Source organism: Cavia porcellus, unplaced genomic scaffold, assembly GCF_034190915.1.
Source record: "Cavia porcellus strain 051 isolate PalLab524CR breed Dunkin Hartley unplaced genomic scaffold, mCavPor4.1 scaffold_13, whole genome shotgun sequence".
NCBI classification, from domain to species: domain Eukaryota; kingdom Metazoa; phylum Chordata; class Mammalia; order Rodentia; family Caviidae; genus Cavia; species Cavia porcellus.
The window spans coordinates 67,647,201-67,667,700 of NW_026947496.1; the positions used below are offsets into that span (position 1 = coordinate 67,647,201).

Sequence of the window (20,500 nt, forward strand, 5' to 3'; positions counted from 1 at the left end):
CAGGAAGTAGCAAGCCAGTCCTGCTGGGCAGTCAGTCCTGCTTTATCCCAGTAGCTCTCAGCGGCCCCCACACAACACCCCTACCTCAGCTCATACCTCCCCTTTGCTGCTCCCTGAGCGCACTCAGCAGAGACCTGCAGGCCCTCTTTGCCCCACCCTGCAGTAGGGACTCAGGTCGCTATGAACAAAGAAGTAACAGACAGTCCAAACAGAAGCAGGCTGAGGGAACAGCTCTACCACTAGGAAGCACAGGGAGGATGCCCTGTCCTCTGCAAGTGTGAAGACCCACTCAAGCCTGCCCTGAGCGGCCTCACATCACCCAGGGGCACACAGAAGCCATTGGAATTTAAGGCCAATGGGCAGGGGCTGGTGGGCTTAACAAGAGTATGAACAGCTTTATAAATGGCCAGTATCTCAAACCCTAGGTCAGCTGGACTGGGCAAGCCCCAGCACGAGTTCTGGCAGATGATACAGCCCAGCCCCACTGAAAAGAATCTCAAGGGCATGGACACATGGGCTCTAGACCAGCCAAGTGCCACAGATGTAGGGGCATTTTCCTACACACGGCCCAGAAACAGCTGTTATTTCCCTGCTCAGGTGCCAAAGATGCAATAATAGAAAGATATTTCATCTCTAATCTACAGACTATTTTTATTATTGTCTACAAATTCACTGGTTAACATTAGGTTAAACAAACAAAAGTGCCTTTTTTGCAAATAAAAAAATAGAATATTGGCAATTATGCACAGCCCAACCAAGTAATAATAATATTGAATCCTTGTTATTTATGATACTCCATGCTAGATCTTTTAAGCATAATCATCATGTAGTGTTTAATTCTTAAGACTATTTTCAAGAAATGTTTACTGTGTCCATTTTAGAGCATCAGAAACTGAGACACAAGATGCCCCAGTGCTCACTTGGCTGGACATATACCAGGTCTCGGTGACTGTAAGACCCTCCATTCCACCTACCATGTGGCCTGAGTCATGTGGTCGTTCTACCACATGGTCCTCTGGCCCTGCCAGCTGGTCAATGGTTGACCATTCCTGCAGCAGCAATGACTACCAGGACTTCCACTGTGCACAGAGGCCCTTCAGTAGCTAATCCCAGCATGGCCTCCTGAATTAGCAGTAAATTGTGTTACACAATTTCAAGAGGAAAAAAATTTTTTTGAAAGTTTAATATTTAGGGTAAGAAAGGAAAGAAACAAAGTAACCAAGCAAGGAAAATCTAGTCAAACCAGTTGTTAAATGCATTAACTCTGATTGCAAGCTAAAATGTAGTGCACCACTGAGAAAAAGGTCAGGTAGAGTGTGATCCAGCAACACTGCAGAGCACAGGCACGCACCTGAGGCTCTTCCCTCAGAATACTGAGCCACACAGAAAGGAAAGACTGAGAAGCTTCTCAAAGAAACAAGTCAAAGTCAGGAAGCATCACCGGTAAACTAGCCCCGGAAGCTGAGACCCATACAGTAGGATAAATAAAAGTGCCCACTTTAAAAGAAGAAATGCCTATTATCTTCTCTGTAAAATAGAATTTGACAAGTCAGCACATGGAATGCACAGCAAAAATAGCTCCCACTAGTTCCAAATGAACATCTACAGAGATCAGACTTTGAGGATAAAAAGAGGAGACTGACCTTCACATGGGCCACATAGTGATGACACAGCTCCTCCGTGTGGGCCAGCTGTAGCTTCTCCAAGACCTGGCCAGCAGTCTCTCCTAGCAAAACAAAGTAGACCCTGGGAAGCTGGCCCATCTCCTTTTTGGCCACATCAGCCGTCAGAATGTAATTCAGACCTGCCAATAAATGAGGTCAACATGTCAGCAAGGACATACACACAGTGGTGAGGCCACTCTGCTCCCCACCACAGGGGACCCAGCCCTCCACCCTAGAGGTCAAGAGAATGCAGCAAGGGGCTCACAGATCTGAGAGAACCAGAACACCCCCTGCCTTTCCAATGACACTTTGTTGATATCCCTCCTATCTCTCCTCGACTTAAACTCTGTGCTGTCATGAGGTATCAATGAAGCCACCAACATGTACATTGATGATTATTTGTACCAGCACAGGCTAGTGCTCTGACTAACAAATGTCATGGCAAACTTATACAACATTCAAGAAGCTGAGGTGATCAGCGTTCCATTTGGTAGACTCTTTAACAAGCACTGCTATATATCCAACAAAGGGGAGCAATCACTTCTGATCATTTTGCATCATCTCACAAATGCCAAGCCATGGCCCAGATTTACTGAGAAATAGTAGAAAGCCGAGCATCACTGTAGGCACAGAGGGAGACAATGATCAAGGCCATGGCCAAAATTTGTCTTCATGCAGCCTATAGGCCTGGCTCTCCGAAGCTGGACTAACTCCATGCCCAGGGAACTGTGCACAGGGATCAAATACTTTGTGATGCCCATGGCCAACAATGGCCATGGTGACTAAAGTCCACTCTCAGGAAGAGAAACCCACCACCTACACCTGAACATATAACGCCAGGTGATAGAACTTATGAGACACCGTTTGGAACTTAAAAAATTCAGTGGTTCCAGTATCAAATGCATACTGATAAACTCCAAAAGCTTCAGCTCCATTATTTCAGCGTTTGTAAGTAGATATATAACTATGCTTTTCTTAGGTATATTTGAATTAATTGAGTTAGTGGTACTGAGGATTGAACCTAAGACCTTCACTGTGAGCTACATTTTCAGCCCTTTTATTATCTTTTTAAATTTTGAGACCACATTGCCCTAAGTTGTTTGGCCTAGGCTCTAAGTTTTGATTCTCCTGCCTCTGCCTTCCAGCATGCTGGCATTATAGGTATGCACTACCACACCTGGTTTATGTGGATCTATTTCACTGCTTTTCTGTGCCACAAACCAGACTTCTTTAAGTCTTATTTCTTAGCTGTTTTGTGGGTTTAGAGAATGTGGCATTTTTACAGTGAGAAAACAGGAACTTCGGTCTCTAAAATGACCAGAGAAGATTGCTGAGCAATAAGAAAAAGAAGGACCCTGTTCCCACTCATCTCCATACCCCTGCCCTTCATGGCCAATATTTTTGCACCCACTGAAGCAGCCCCGTGCTTTCTGGCACTTCACTATGTGAAGTCAGGCAGCAGGGATGGCTCTGGCTTTCAACAGCATCAAAGGGGCCAAACCCTGGGGGTGGTCTGGACAGGGAGAGAGGAAGGTGACATGGAATGAACAGCCTTCCTGTGATTGTGCCTGGACATCTTTCTGATGCTTCCCTGAGTTGCTGCCATACCAAAGATCTTGCCAAACTGAGCTGGTGGATTCCTAAATAGGGACGGCAAATCTGCCCTAGCTTATTTATTCCAGTAACAGCTGATTTCCAAGGCAAGGCTGGTTTACCAGAAAGGACAAGGACCATGGATAATCACAGGAGATAGCATTACTCTGAAGAAAAGACTACAGGAAAGCATATGGGAAAGTGCTTCAACAGAGAAACACACATTTCCACAGAAGTGTTACACATCAACCCAGTCAGGCAGAAGTAGAGTGGGCTTGCAGCTGACAAAGCTTTAAGGAAATAGTAGAGGCCATCTAACTCAAAATTTTCATTTTTAAGATGAGCAGACTGGAGTTCCAAAAGGGAAAAAACTTGCCCGGGCCAGAAAGCCACCTACTACAGAGCAGGGGGAAGAACTCTACCACTCTCTCTTACAGGGCTACACCTAGCACAGTAGGTGTTGGCCTTGGGTTTTGTTGTTGTTGTTGTTGTTGTTGTTTTTACATTAGCTGACCCAACACTCCTATTTTTTTGTGTGCAAAAATAGCAGAACCAAACACATGTAGAGATCCACAATGGAGTTCTAGCCAGTGTACCTTCTACTGATCACAACTTCCTTGAGCACCAGCCAGGACTAACAAAGGTTACATTTATATGAAGTGAATTACCAGAGTTGTGGCAAGCAAGACTCTGCGGATGAGCCTTACTAGGAGACAAGCTAGAGGTGCTAGCTGGGTAAACTGATGCTGGAGTGGCAGCTCCTGGGCAGCCTCTCTTTAGAGGCTCCTGTCTAGCTCTCCTCCTAGGCGAGATAACATAGCTGCTGTCCCTCAGGAATTATGACAATGGAGGGGACAGAAGAACCAAGCTGTCTTGCCAGAGAGGAGCTGACTGAGCTTAGGGAAAATCTCAATAAATAGGAACACAGGAAAATTAGGCAAAAGATATCAGTCCTCCACTCACATCCTCTTTACCATTTCTCTACTGCCACCATCTGCAGTCCATTTCCTGAGGAACTCAGCTCCCTCCCCCTTGGGGTGGCACATCTCTGAGGTACCTTCTGTGCAGACTCCCAGGTTTCCCTAGCAGGTCTAAATTCCAGCTGCACAAAGTGGTAACTGCTCAGTAACACATCCTCTATCAGGCTGCCAGGATGGCTAATTTTATGTGTCCACTTGGCTGGGCCACACAGTACCCAAGCACCAACTCAGGCATGATTAGGAAGATATTTTTTAAATGAAAGCAACATTTAAGTTAGTAGATTGAATAAAGCAGGTTAGCTTCTATACTGTGATGGGCCTCATCCAATCATTTGAAAATCTTAAGGGGGAAAAACCCTAAGATTCCTTCCAAAAAGCAAGACATCTGCTTCTAGACTGCCTTCAGGCTTGAGCTGCAACTTCAACTCTTCCTTGCGTCTCCAGCCTACTGGCATGACCTGCAGAATCTGGGCTTTGAAAGGTCCTATAATCTCATGATCCAATTTCCTAAAATCAATTCATATTCATTCATATTCCTTCCAAACTGTTCTGTTTCTCTGGAGACTATTACAGCTGCCTACCTTTGCTATCTCACTGCCTTCAAATTAAAACAGGGTAAGTCAGGAAAAGGGAACGAATCCAGCCTTCAGTGTGTGCCTAGCACTGTGTGTGTACACCATAAGCACCATCTTTGATACAGTCCATTGACTGCAGAACCACTGACACATACATCCCCCTTGAAACTCAAAGGAGGAGAAAAGGTTCACAGAAGTTGAGCCAAGGATCGAGCAGCTGCTGTCTGTCGCAGGCAGGGTTTGTGTATGGCAGCACACTCACCTATCACATTTTTCTAAGGTGCTGAAATACACAATCACAGACAGATAAAATTATCCTGTTTACTGAGGACAATCATTCTGGAAGCATTCTTCTCTGGAACTGTCTACTTAGTGGTCCTCCTTGACCTAAAATTTGTTTTGACATTTTAAGTTACCCCAAAAGAAGTCAGTTCTGTGTCAAACTGTCTCTTCAAAAAGAAAGCAAGATAGAAGACCCTGCCTGAGTTAGAAGGATCTCATAGCTTCCAGAGGTACAAAGAAATACAGATCATTCTGAAGTCCTGAGCTCCAGTAGGAGTTTTAAAAAACATCGACCCATGTCTCCAAGCAAGCTGGGAAGGAACTTCTACCAAGTGGAGGACTTCACAGTGAAGCAGCCAATTGGCTTGCTTGGTTTGGGCAGGGCGTCCTGCACAGACTTGCCCAGTTACTGCAGCCACCCCTAACACAAGCCAGCCCAGCCATCCTCTGTTTGGGCAAAGGTGCTGGTTCTGATTAGGGCCTGCTCCAATGGCACATTTCACATCTTCAGGTTTTCCTTTCTCATAGCTTGTGTCCATGCCATGTCAAATGACGTCACATTGATGGAAAAGCTGATCAGCTCCAAGTAATGCTTTCTGCCGCCTCCTTCCCCGCCCCCAGCCACCAGCCTGGGCCAGAGGTGTCTTGCATCACCTCTGGCTCTAGCCTCTCCCAGTCAGTTCTGAATCATTCCTATTCTCCATCAGAACAAGATTTCAGCTGTGAAATTCTACTAGCAAATCCTCCTTCCAAAGTTACTCTGAGCTCCCCAGTAGAAGAGGAAAAAGGATATTTCCACTTTACTAACTTTCCTAAAATTCTCCCTGAGGAATGAGGTATTAATTACTAGACTAGGTTACCCCTTTCCTCACATAACATGAATTCCCTTCATTCTTTTCTGCCTCTGTGCTTCTTAAACAACCAAAAGGAGCTCAGCGAATAAATGCTCTTGAGCAGAAATATACCTCTAAAAGCAGAAAAGGGGCCTGGGAACAGGCTGCTTAGCTTCAGCCCTATTTCTGTTATTGATGTGGGTGACCTCAGTGCTGGCTCTCAGGATCCAGAGTGCAGAGGTGGGGTAGGCACCTTTTCTTGCTCACCGATTTGTCTGGCACTTCAAGAGTCATGGAAACACAAGGCATTCAATCAGACCTTCCTGGTTTTCATTTAGTACTCTGAAGAGAGTTCAGAGTTGCCAATCTTATTCCTACTTTCCAGAGAGGGGCATACAACTGTAGGTTTCAGTCTGGTCAGTAAGCAGATATAAGCACAGCCCATAAGTAAGGGGAGAGCCTCTGCATGACAGAGAAGGCCCTGAGAGGCAGCAACCCAGGCCAAGGATGGAGTGATTAATGATACCCTTTGGGATAGGTAGAATGCTATTTCAACTGCTTAAATATATTATAAACCCACTTTTAGGGAGCCTACCATTGGAATGAGAAATCTGTCTGCATGCCAGCACTCAGCACACAGTGCCTGCACCACCAAGGGTCTCAGCACGTGTCTACAAGAGCAAGCCAGCAAGCTTGCCTCCCTTTAGAATGCAAGCTCTGTGCCTATGGGTACATGGAGTGTCTGGCACTTAGTAAGATTTCATAACTATCTGTTGACTGAACAACCCAAAATAACATGAATTTGCCTCATTATCCCATCTCCATACTTCTCGAAAGACCAAAAGCAGCTCAAAAAATTTTCTCTGCATGCAAACAGTCTAGGAAAAATGCACCCTATATGTTTCAGTGTCCCAAGGTGACTAGATACTTGCGCTGATTTAAAAAGTTGCTGTTGCTCAGCTCCAAACCCACCTTTCTCTACTGTTCTGTGATGCTGGGGCTACGTGCCAGTCAGTCTTGATTGTCAACTAACTTTATTAAGAGATTCCTGAAAAGTTGATTGGATTGTAAGAGCACTGATCTCATCTGTGCTTAACCCATTAATGAGTTAACAGCTGAATGGGCTCTGAAGAGGTGGGGCCCAGGTGAAGGAAGTGAATTGTGTAGCCCATCTGAGAACTATATTCTGGCCCTGACTCCTGCCTCTCTGGCTTCTCCCTGTACTCTCTGTTTCCCAAATGTCATGAGTTGAGCAATTTTCTTCTACCAAGAGCCACTTCCATGAGCCAGTCAACTATGGATTAAAACTTGTGAAACTATGAGTCAAAATAAACTGCTCTCTTTTAAACTGTAGGTTTAAACTGGCACTTAGTAAGATTTCATAACTATCTGTTGGGTAGTGGGTAGGTGTTGGGTATTTTGTTCCAGCAACAAGAAGCCAATATAGGCTGAGACCCTGCAGATCTACCTCTTTTCTGTTTTGCCAGTGGCTCTCTATGAGCCTTTGCAAATAGAGAGCTCAGGAGAGACTGAGGCTGAAGCACAAGAGCTTCACTCCTTCCCAGCAACTTCCTGTTCCTGTGCACTTAGCCCGCAGCAGGTTTTCATAGCAGCTGGTTCCACCAACAGTTAACTCCAATTTCTCATTTTCCTCCTTACTCCTCAAATCAGCCTCACCGCACTCCTTCAGAGGCCCAGCAAGTGCTCCCTCCACACAGGCTTACGTCTAGCTTCACAGAACCCTTTCTGTAAATGTACAGGTTCTAATAATCTTAAGGAATTGATTAATCCCGAGTATAACCTTGGCCACTGGAGGTTCATCAGAATGTAGTTGCTGGTGCCCTGATCCTTCTACCATCTGGAGCCCAGAGACCTGATTATCCTAATCCTGCACAACCACGAGGCTACTTGTAGGCTGAACACTCGGACACCCACTCACAGTCAGACTTCACAGTTCCTGACAAGCCACTTTTCCCTTTCATCTCATTTACCTAATCTTCATCCATTTTTTTCCTTCCTATACTCTCCATTATACTACTAGTCCACTTTTGGGCAGGTTTTCTGCACTTCTCCCTCTTCACAAAGACTGAAATATAGTTCATTTTTCTACAAGCCATAGAAATAGACAGGAAAACATCAGAGATGCAGTAGCCCAGTTGACACTCAGGTTCTCTGGATATCATCCCTTCTAAATCTGATTTTTGGGAAGAGATACCAAGGATTGAACCCAATGCCTCATGCATGCTAAGCACACAGCTACCACCAAGCTGTACCCTAGCCCCAACCTGATTCTTAAATGTAGGGAAAGATTCCCTTTGAGTATAAAGGAACATTTGATCTCATCAATGAACCCATGTGGCAGGTGAATGATAAGGAAGTAACCTAAATGGCAGGTGCATACTCAGTCAAGACAGTCACCACCTAGCTTCGGACATTAGGTAACTTGCTCACGTTGCCCAGAGGGACATGACATCCAACAGCCCTTCTCTTCCATTACTTCAAACTCCGTGGCTGAAGTCAGGCCTTTAACCTAATTCCTTCTAGTGGTCAGTGAAAGGCCAATTCCTGAAAGGGTCCCAGAAAAGGCCACTGGCTGGGAATCAAAAGAGCCCACTGTATCTCTTCACTCAGCTCACGAACTCTCACATCTCCAAGTTCTACCACTTATCTCAAGCTCTGAAACCACTCCTGCTCACACTTGCATCTCAGTTTATTCTCTGTCCTTATTTATCTTCATTTTTACAATAGTGACCAAGAGACTGAAGGCTGTGCATACTGATTTAAGATGAAAACAGTAAGCTGGCAATGGTGGTAAATGCCTGCAATTCCAGCACCCTGGGAGGCTGATGCAGGAGAATCACAAGTTCAAACACCATTTGTCAACTTAGTGACTCAGCAAGACCCTGTCTCAAAATTTAAAAAGGGTTAATAATGTTGCTCAGTGTCATGGCACTGGGTTCAATCCCCAAAAAGATAAAAATAATAGACATTCTTCAAAACTCCCTTTACAAGCTCCATGGGAGCAGGACTGACATTTCCAATACCTAGACATGAAGACACACAATAAATATTTTTCAAATTAATACACATGAACTATTAACCATTTGCTTTTTAGTGCTCTAGAATAACTTATATGGACCAAAATTAACTTATATGGACTAAAATTAATATCCAGAGTCTAGAGGTGTAGCTCAAGGGTGAATTACAATGGTAGACACATTTAGCATGGGAAAGTCCCTGGGTTTGATCCCTCAAACCATAAAGAAAGAATATTTAATCATTCATTGAAAATGTTTGCCAACATCATGAACTGGTATTTGGTAAAAACATGTGATCCCCAGGACCACCAGAAACCACTTTTCCTTAAACCTGTGATGTCCTACATGAGGGAAGTGATGAGAAATAGTTGTTGGAAAATACAGCCCTTCAAGTAAAAACAAAACATCTATTAATCTGCACAATGCTCCAGATTCATGTCTTTCAAGTGCTCTTATGCTATGAGTTCTAATCAACACTGACCCTGTCTTGTTGTGGGGATTAATTCAGTCTCTGAAGGTGGGATAAATGGCAAGTAGGCTTTTGCCAGACAAATGGTCCCTGGAAAGCTACCACCTGCCTGTTTTTAATTCTCTGAGCTCTCAAAGCAAAGCCCTCCTTTTTGAAAACCCAAGCCTATGAAAACTCTACATCCTGATCCCACAGTAAAGCTCAAGGGAGAGCCTTTAAAGTCCCATTGCTTCGTTTTTCTAACTGCGTGGAGTATTCTGTCAGGACTGGGTTCCAGGCAAGACATTTCCACCAGTCCAACAACCCATCCTACCCATGGTCTAGGGAATTTCAGTTTGTATACATACATTTGGGGAAAGGGTGTTTGGGGTCCAACATTATCTGTCCTAGAGCTCAAGGATATGAGAAACTTGGCACATAGATGGGTAAGAAATAGAAGCGGGGAAACTCAGAGGGAACGTTCCCAGGCCATGGACAGAGTCAGGTAGGATGCTTAGTGAAAGCAAACCCCAATACATCCCAGGTTCCACCATCCTGCCATCCTACTCCAGCTAAGATGGGTATCTGGAGCACTGATTCAGTGATTCATTACCAATTTCTCCTGGAACATGTCTGCCATGGAACCTAAAGCAGACAGTGACATTCAGGCAATTTATAGGCTGTTGTCCATCATGACACTGAGGTGCTGTGATGTTGATGGAGCTTGGGAGGAAGATAGAGACATCCACGGTAATGACAGGTCTGGCCCTGTAGGGTAAAAGCAGAAGATAGCTTAGTCACATTAAGGAGCAGCTCTTAAAATCAAAAGGAACTATACAGACAGGCTAAATCCTAGGCCCAGATGGATTCACTGCAGAATTCTACAAGAAATACAAAGAAGACCTAATGCCGACACTCCTCAAACTATTCAATGAAAATGAAAGGGAAGCAATCCTTCCTAAGTCATTCCTGGAAGCAAATATTACTCTAGTACCAAAACCTGAGAAAGACCCAACTAAAAAAGAGAACTATAGACTGATCTCCCTAATGAACACAGATGTAAAAATCCTCAATAAAATATTGGCAAATAGGATCCAGCAAATCATCAAGAAGATTATACACCATGACCAAGTGGGATTCATCCCAGGAATGCAAGGATGGTTCAACATATGCAAATCAATAAATGTAATCCACCATATCAATAAAGCCAAAAATAAGAATCACATGATCATTTCCACAGATGCAGAAAAAGCCTTCGATAAGGTCCAACATTCATTCATGATAAGAACTTTACAGAAAATTGGAATAAATGGTCTTTACCTCAATACAATAAAGGCCATTTATGACAAACCAACAGCCAGCATCATACTAAATGGCCAAAAATTGAAAGCCTTTACTTTAAAATCGGGCACAAGACAAGGATGCCCTTTATCACCACTCCTATTTAATATAGTACTGGAAGTACTAGCCAGAGCAATTAGGCAAGAAAGAGAAATAAAAGGGGTAAAGATAGGAAAAGAAGAAGTTAAATTATCATTGTTTGCAGATGACATGATACTCTACATAGAAGACCCCCTAAACTCCATTGAAAGACTCTTAGATACAATAAATAAATTCAGTAATGTGGCTGGATACAAAATCAATACTCAGAAATCAATAGCATTCCTATACACTAACAACAAAATCACAGAGAGGGAAATAAGAGAAACTGGACTATTCACATTAGCAAGCAAAAAAATGAAATATTTAGGAATTACTCTTATGAAAGAAGTGAAAGACTTATACAGTGAAAATTATAATACACTGAAAAAAGAAATTGAAGATGATCTCAGAAAATGGAAAGACATCCCTTGCTCATGGATAGGAAGAACAAACATTGTGAAGATGGCCATTCTCCCAAAACTGTTATACAGATTCAATGCAATCCCAATAGAAATACCATCAACATACCTTATAGATCTAGAGAAATCACTCCTAAATTTCATCTGGAACCAGAAGAGACCTAGAATCGCAAAGGCAATTCTAAGCAGCAAAGACAAAGCAGGAGGCATCACAATCCCTGACTTGAAGTTCTACTACAAAGCAACAGTAGTAAAATCAACATGGTATTGGAATCAAAACAGAGCCGAAGATCAATGGAATAGATTAGAAGATACAACCACAACTACAAACACACTCAACCACCTTATCTTTGATACAGGAGCCAAGCAGATTCACTGGAAGAACGACAGTCTCTTTAATAAATGGTGCTGGAAAAACTGGTTCTCCATTTGCCGAAAACTAAAGCTAGACCCGTGTCTATCACCATGTACTAAATTAAAATCTAAATGGGTCAAAGATCTGAATATTAAAACAGAAACACTAAATCTATTGGAAGACAAATTGGGTAGAAACCTTGGAGACATAGGAGTAGGTAAAGAATTCATGAACAGGACTCAAACCGCACAGGACATACTTCCCAGAATCAATAACTGGGACCACTTCTTATTAAAAAGTTTCTGCATGTCAAAAGAAACTCCAGCATAGTGAAAAGAAAACCCAAAAACTGGGAAAAGATTTTAGTGAACTCTCTCACAGACAAGGGACTCTTGTCTAAAACATATAAAGAATTAAAAAAACTCAGACCCCCAAAATTCAAAGATCCAATCCAAAAATGGGCATCTGAGATGAATACGCACTTCTCAGATGAAGAAATTAAAATGGCAAATAAATACAGGAAAAAATGTTCATCTTCATTGGTCATTAGAGAAATGCAAATTAAAACCACACTGAGATACCATCTCAGTCCTGAGGGGCTGGGGATTTAGCTCAGCGGCATAAGCACCTGCCTTGCAAGCAGGCGGTCGTGAGTTCGATCCCTAGTACCGATAAAAAGTTTAAAAAAAAAAAAAAGAGCAAACCATCTCACTCCTGAAAGAATGGCCAGGATCAAGAAAACCAACAACAAATGCTGGAGAGGCTGTGGGGAAAAAGGAACTCTCCTGCACTGTTGGTGGGAATGTAGACTGGTACAGCCTTTGTGGAGGTCTGTCTGGAGATTTCTCAAAAATTTGGGATTGGAAATCCCATTTATTCCAGCTATTCCACTTCTAGGCATATTCCCAGAAGAACTGAAAGCATCATACCACAGTGATATATGTGCACCTATGTTTATAGCAGCACAATTTGTAATCGCCAGATCTTGGAAACAACCCAAGTGTCCATCAACTGAGGAATGGATAAAAAAGTTGTGGTATTTCTATACAATGGAGAATTATTCAGCTATAAAGAAGGATCACATTGAGATATTTATCAATAAATGGGCGCAGCTTGAGACCATACTCATAAGTGAAATAAATCAATCTCGCATGTGTGAATACCGAATAGTTTCCCTAATGTAAGTAATGATTCAAATATATAAAAATATGTGGTAATCATGATTCCCCATTATGTGGCCTTGAAGCCTTATAAAGTTTTCACTCATTAATTAGAAAGGCTTTATTCTGGGCTTCTTGATATGGAAATATTTGAAGCTATAGTATATGAAGTTTTATCCAAATATTTCAAGGAAAAAGACAGACACTATGGTAACTACTATTAAGTCGGGTTATTTGGTGGTGAAGTACTAGGTTGCTGAAACAGTCATGATTTGACCTCTAATGTTATATTGTTATGTCCTGTTTTATCTCAATCTCTCCCTTATTCTTTAAAAAAATTATTTAGTTATTTCTTATGTTTGTTTTAATTAAGGGGGAAAATTTTAAAAATTAGGATATATAATAGTAACTCTTTTTGATTTCCTATTAACTTGTTTTGAAGTCCTGTAATACTCCCATGATCTTTTTTTGACTGATTAGACTCTGTTCCATTCTGTATGATAGTATCAAGTTTGAGGGTATAGGCAACTACTTTGAAGGCAATAAGATTCACTAAGATGCCCATTCTGGTTTGACTATTGTCTCCTTTGGAAGTCCTATAATGTTTACAATGCCTAAGTTTTATTGGTCTTGTTCTCTACTGTTTTGTCCAACTTTATAATATCTAATGAGATAGACAATTCTTTTTAAGGAAACAAGAGACAACGTTGATAACCATTGTTGATAACCTTGTACTCTGTTGTACATCATGTGCTATGTCTATCCTTGGTTTTGACTGACAGCTTTGTTTTGCCATATTTGAATGTATTCTCTCCCCCCCCCCCAAAAAAAAAGTAATAAGAACTAAGGAGTAATAAAATCCAAAATGTGTAAATTTTGTTGTAAAAAAGAGAGGGAAAAAAAAGAAAAAAGAAAAAGAGCTCTAACGGATATAACAGCAAGTGTGTTTAGGGGTGTTAAATAGCTGACTATATTAATGTTTTTGGATCATTGAACACAGCTGTTTGCAGTCTCTCTGTTTGAATGTCCACTTTGTATTCTTTGATACTGTGATTTGAGCAACTATTTTCAAGATGATAATATGTAATCTATTAATAGGTGATTTCTTACTGTTATTTTTTTTTGTAGTTCTGTATTACGTGTACCCTTACACCGCTCTGTTTTGTTTTGTGTTTTTCTCTTTTTCCTCTTAAATAAAATTTTAAAAAAAAGAGGATATCAGTATGCAATATAGCAAATATGGGGGATTTCTTTCTTTCTTAGTTTTGAAATCCAATAGTGTTTGCACTGGGTTTTATTTTTGTTCAAATTTATTTTTTTGTTTTATTCAATGTTCTGTTTTGATTGGTTTTATTCTGTTTTGTTTTATTTTACTATGTCTGATGGAATGGACAGCTATTGTGAAGAAAACAAGATATACTATGGTAGCCATTGTTGATTTCCTACTATCCTGCTTCAAAGTTCTATACCACTTTCACTGCTTTGTTTTGATTGGCTTTACTCTGTTTTGCTTTGTTAGGTTTTATTTTCTTTAAGGTAAATAAATAAAAGTAGTAGATTTCCCAATAAATGAATGGTTAACTTCCTAATGATAAAGGCAAGTTAGCTGTTAAGAAAACATATCTAGTTGAAGCCAAATAAGATTATCAGGTGCTGGGCAATTACTTAAAATTTCATCAAGTAAGTTGTGATTTCAAATTTAAGGGGCAATATGAATGCATTTAGGAAGATTTAATACAACAGAAGCCATGACTCAAGAGCTACATCACACTCATATTCCTCAAAGCACTCACAGCCATTGTAACCGTCAATTGCAAAGTTCTCATCAAGTTAGCAAATATCCACCTCATGTACCTCTATCAATTAACAGCTGCTAACAACAAAGAACTTAAAAAGCAAAAGAGATCAAGCTACCTGGCCTCAGGATCAGGTTGAAACCTAACAAGCATTCACACTCCTTTTGCTGACATGGACCATCCCCCACTTCCTGATGGATGGACAGCATCCAGAGATGCCCCCTGGGGCAGCCAGAAAAAAATGCTGAAACTGAATCACCCCATTCTGTGCTCATTGCAAATGTCTATTTAGGAAGATTTCACCTAAGCTGTAGCTTAACCTTCCTCCTCTTGGCCTCACAAAGAGACCCTTTGACCTTCAAGGAGCCCCAGCCTTCATGGTGCCATTGCTAGAGGTGGCATAACAAGATTAAAGAGCATTAGTGGCTTGAGAACAATTATCTCGCTTGTGTAAAATACTCTCTCAGAAGTGCAGAGGGTGACAGGACAGATGAGAAGTGACTAACAACCCCAAAAGAAAAAGGCATTAAGGAAAAGCTGGTGTGAAAAGGAAATGAAGAGACAATCAGAATGGATGAGGGGAAATCCACCCATTGCCACCACTTCTGGGACATGAGGGTCAACAAAGGGGCAGCTGTGCGACTTGACTGTGGAGAAAAAGGAAGTCAAACAATAGTGCCTGAAAGAAAGCAATATCCTGGCCTTCAGTTTTGGACTGGATTTACCCTTAGAAGATCCTAGAAATAAGATAGTTTACTCTTGGTGGATAGGACTGGACAGATCCCAGTGGACACTGTATAAAGTCCCACGGACTTCAACAGCCAGCTCGAGTGTCCTATCCACCAGGAACCTTCCTGAGGACCCCTGGCCCCTCTCTCTGACTCCAGCTCTATAGCTGTACCTCTGCCTCCCTCCCTTCTAAAGGAGAACAGTCATATTTTCAAACCTGCCTACAACTTCCTCCTGATTATCACCCCCAGCTCTTGCACCCCACATCCAGGATCTGGAATCCCACCCAGCACAGTAGATGTGCATGGCAGTTGTTAAGTAGGTGTAAACATCACGTAGCCAGGAGATTAAACCACAAGAGTGCCTAACCCTGCAGCGTCTGACCTGCCTGGTCCAAGAACAGACAAAAAGTCCAAGACCCTCCTCAGTGCCAGGGCCTGCTCAGAGAGCTCCAGTGAGCCAAGTAAACAAGAGGCACAAGTAAGCAGTCCACATACAATGACCTCGACAAAGTTTGTCAAAATAGAATCCTTTGAAATGTCCAGTGGGAGCCCTCACGGGTACATCTCCTTTCAACATCTGTCAGGTCAGTTTTCTCAAATTTTTTTTTTAATTGAATTCACCACACCTCGCACTTGCCAGGCAGCTGCTTATGCTGCTGAGCTAAATCCCCAGCCCTCTAAACTTTTTCTTTCCACTCCAAGTATTATTGTTGGAGGAGGAAAAGCCTAGAAATGTTTCATAAACTTCACTAATCACTTCCTTTGGCCTACAATGTCATGGCACCAGGTGCCTATCGCCCTAATGCAGTACCTGACCTCCTGAGAAAACTTGCTGAGGACACAATGGGGACAGCCCACATGCCTGAGGCAACATCTGACCTCTCACAGTACTACTGACCAGTGTGCCAACCTCTAAGATGAAAGCAAAGGAGCCCTCAGGACAGCAGCAGAAGCACTTTCGAGGATTAAAGGAAGCAGGCAGCTGGATTGCTTTTTCTAACAGTTGACAGCTCAGACCTGTACATTCCTCTTCCAGGTAAGCAATGACAGCTGTCAGAGTATCCTGTGACATGTTACTCAAATGTCTCTGGCCCTTTGTAGGACACAAATAGGTGGACAGACACAGAGTCTACATTCTGGGTGATACTGTTCACTACTAAACCAGCCCTGATATGCCTGTCTCCAGGAAACTTGTTTATGTTACACAATATAAGCCGCTCTTTTGTTCGGGTTTTACCATGGCTACAGCCCAAAGCACTCACATAAACATACCTCTGAGATAGTAAAACACAATGAGCGCAGGACATATCTACATGTACATACACAGACACACACACACACACACACACACACACACACACACACACACACGGCGGGGGGAGGGGGGCGGGGTAGACTTCCCCTTTCCTGGTCTTCCCCAAAATCAGGCAATTCAAAAATGTGACTAACTTACCCGTCAGCCAGGCCTTGCCTTAGCCCCCTACTAAACTTAGTCAGCTGAAGTTTCCAGGCCTCCTTGTTTCCTATCATCCAGCCACATCCCAGCAGCTCATCAACCAATGCAGCTATAGATGGCCCACCTGCCTGGTCCTCAAACATGCTGGCTGACTTCTCTGCCTGTCCCTTCTTGTTTCCTGAAGTCCACTGCTGAGCACTGAAACCTCCTCTGCTCTCCCTGGTTCCTGCCTCCCTGGTATAGACTAGAAGTAGTCATCCTCAGCTTGACCATCCACTATATCCCATACTGAAACTCATCTTACTCTTCCAACATTGAGACCCCTCCCTGCCTAGCCTATGTGTTAGATTCCATCCTCCAACAGCAGTAGCCTTCCTCTATTTCCTCTTGTCTCCTAACCTCTCCAGGACCCAAGGGAAGAACAGGGTCAAAGCATTAAGGTTCATGTGGAGAGTGACCACCTCTGATCCTTTCCAAGAGGGTCAGAGACTCGGGTGACAACAGGAAGTCTCAAAGACATTCTTGGCCTAATCCCTGGTGCAGAGCCTCCTAGCCTTGAAACACCTGCCAATTGTAAATGCTACCTAGGAGACTAGCTTCTGGAATAACAGTAAAGATTCACTGTTTGTCTGCTTCTTCCCTCACCCACCTGGTGAGGGAAGTCATCTGGCTTCTGCTCAGTCATTTCTCTAGAATCAAAGGCACAATTGATCTCTTACTGCCACCTCTGACAGGACTCGGGTTCACTGAGCCCTTCCTGCTGAACTGGACACCCGTGTCCTGACCATGTGACCCTGTTTTGTTTGCTCTCACAGCATCACCCGGAATTATCTCTTATTCCTAAGTTAATAAAAACTGCATATCTGTGGTCTCCTCATCCATAATATAGGGCTAATAATATCTAAGTCACAGAGTCATTATGGAGACTAAGGGTTAATACACATTCTGTGAGCAACAGAAAGGATGAACAAATCATAACATATTCAGAATAAAACAAAAACATGGATGAATCTCAAAGGCGTGATTTTGAAAGAAGCCAGAAACATTGTTTACAATATAATTCCATTTCTGTGACGTCCTAGTGAACTACGTTCACAGAAATCACAACAACGCCTATCTGTGTGTGCAGGGTGGGGGTGACCAGAAAGAGCATGAGGAAACTTTCAGAGGTAATAAAAGTGTTCTTTATCTTAATGAAGTATTAGTCACACAAGAGGCTACACTGAACAAAATTCATTGAGTCATACACTAAAACTGGTACATTTGATATTATGCAAATTATGCCTCCATACAGAAAAATAACAAGAAAGAATATCGTGAACTGCCTATGACATTTCCATCAAAGGTAGAGCACTTGTACCATTGTGGTCTCCTATAATGGTATCACCTAATGACAATGCAGCTGTCTTAGTTTAGGTATACACTACTATAATGTTCATATAATGACAAAATCAATGAAGCATTTCTCTGTGGTTAAGTGATACTCTGAAACCTCCTCTGCTCTCCCTGGTCTCTTGCCCTCCTGGAACAGACCATGACTGTATGTAAAACACTTTAACAGTGCCTGGCATACAGTAAGTGTTCACCAAACACCAGTTGCATAATTGGCTACTTGTGTATGGCTCCTTGGTTAGAATATTAGGTCAAGCTCTAGGTCCCCCAGGTTCTCTTGCAAATCCCCATGACCTAACATGTACATAAGTTGCATTTTGACAGGTCAGGATACGTTAGCTGAGTAAATGAGAGAATGGACTTCCGTGATCACACCATCCCCACACATTCCTCCAAGTGGCATGGCTTCAGGTTTTTCCTGGGGCTTCTCTTGGCCTTGTTGTCCAGGTAAGACTCCTCAGCTCCTGTCCTAGACCTCTTCTCTCCATTAATGTTTTCCCTGGCTTTCTCCTCAAAGAACTTTACACTTGTCCCTGCTAAATTCCACCTTACCAGATTCAACCCTTCACACAAGGCTGGAGACCACAGTCTCCAGTCCACTGCACAACTGTCTCACTTTACCGTCTCCATGCAGGAGAGATTACCCATGAAAGTGAGAAAAAGAAAAAGCACTTTGAGGTGGCATGCACAGGTGAAAGATGATGAAATACAATGGTGACAAGGCAGAATCTACATGAAAGATCTTAAACCAGATGTCTTAGTGTTGAAAAGAGGGCCTGTATTCAACTTGGAAAGACAAGGATGTGTTTTATTTGAGCACAGTCCTTACAAACCCACATGCCCTGCTCAGGATATAAAGAAAGTGCAAACATACAAAAGCATCACTTAGAGTGACCCACGTCAGAAGTCGAACCTCCATCATTTTGAGCCATGAAAGTTACCTACTGAAGAAAAAACAGTGCTAAAGAAAGTGAAAATCTAGTCATCATGGGGGTATACTTAAGTGAAGCAGGGAAGTTAAATCCTAGTCAAGTTATTATTGTCAGGGGACACAACTGTCAACTTCAGATACAGAAGGGCATCTGTGCAGAAGATACAAGACATGAAAGCTGAATTTTAGCAAAGTAAATAACCCAATTTACCTAAGATTTGCAAGTGCTTACTAAGCACTTATTATACCAGCATTTAACATGCAGCTAACATGTACTAAACATAACATGTACTAAATCAGCCAAGCATTTAACATGCACTAAATAATCAGTTCTGGTAAGTACTATTGTTATCCTGTTTCACCAGGGAGTACCCTGGAACAGAGAAGTCAGGAACTTTCCCTGGGAAGTTCACTTTGTAAAGACAGAGGCAAAGTGTGAGTCCAAGCCAAGCTCAACCACAGAGATATCCTGCTTCTTTAATAATTCAATAGCCTGAGTCCAATTCAATAGTTAAGAGTCCAACTGAACAACCTCTACAGTGCTCTAAAAAAGGAGATCAAAGAAGATACCAGCAAATAGAAAGATATTCTCTGTTCATGGAGAGGCAGAACCAGCATAGTAAAAATGGTGATACAAGACTGACACACAGATTTAATGCACTTGCAATCAGAATAACTCACAGAACTAGAGTGAAAATCCCAAAATTCCTGTGGAACCAGAAGAGAACCAGAATAGCAAAAGCAATCCTGGGTAACAAAAGCAAAGCAGAAGGCATCATAATCATGGATTTCAAGTTATATTACAAAGTCACAGTGACAAAGATAACATGATACTGGCACAGAAACAGACATGCAGATCAGCGGAACAGAACAGAATATGCAGAAACAACCCCAGGCACATTTAGCTGTCTGACAAGCAGGCCAAAAACATACACTAGAGGACAGATAACCTCTTTAATAAATGGCGCTAGGAAAACTCACTATCCACGCATATGTCTCACCATAGACTAAACTAAAATCAACATGCAATGAAGATCTCAATGTTAAAACAAAAACATTTAATCTGCTGGAAAATAAAATAGGTAAAAGTTGGAAACACAGGCTTAGGGATGGTTTCCTAAACAGAACCTCAAATGCATAAGAAATAACATCAAGAATCATCAAATGGAGGCAGGTGTGGTGGCTCATGCCTGTAATACAGCACTCGGGAGGCTGAGGTGGGAGGATTGTTGCGAGTTCAAGACCAGCCTGGGCTACAAAGTGAGCTCAAGGCCAACCTGAACTGCATAGCGAGACCTCGTCTCAAAAAAAAAAAAAAAGAATCATCAAATGGGATCACAGCAAATTAACAAGCTACTACACAGTGAAGGAAGTAACCTGTAACAGAATGAAGAGTCAAAGTATAAAATGGGAAAAAAAAACTTG

At 42.3% G+C, this 20,500-nt stretch overlaps 1 protein-coding gene across 1 annotated transcript in view; it reads right to left on the reverse strand.

The window, feature by feature from the left end:
• The window catches only part of Itga9 (integrin subunit alpha 9), a 410,762-nt gene that overhangs the window by 295,781 nt on the left and 94,481 nt on the right, over nucleotides 1-20,500 (reverse strand). Inside the window, exons 14-15 of the mRNA XM_063260331.1 lie at nucleotides 10,027-10,181; nucleotides 1,644-1,804 (exon numbers count right to left, since the gene is read on the reverse strand). Coding sequence (XP_063116401.1) covers nucleotides 1,644-1,804; nucleotides 10,027-10,181 — 316 coding nt within the window. The remainder of the gene's footprint in view (nucleotides 1-1,643; nucleotides 1,805-10,026; nucleotides 10,182-20,500) is intronic.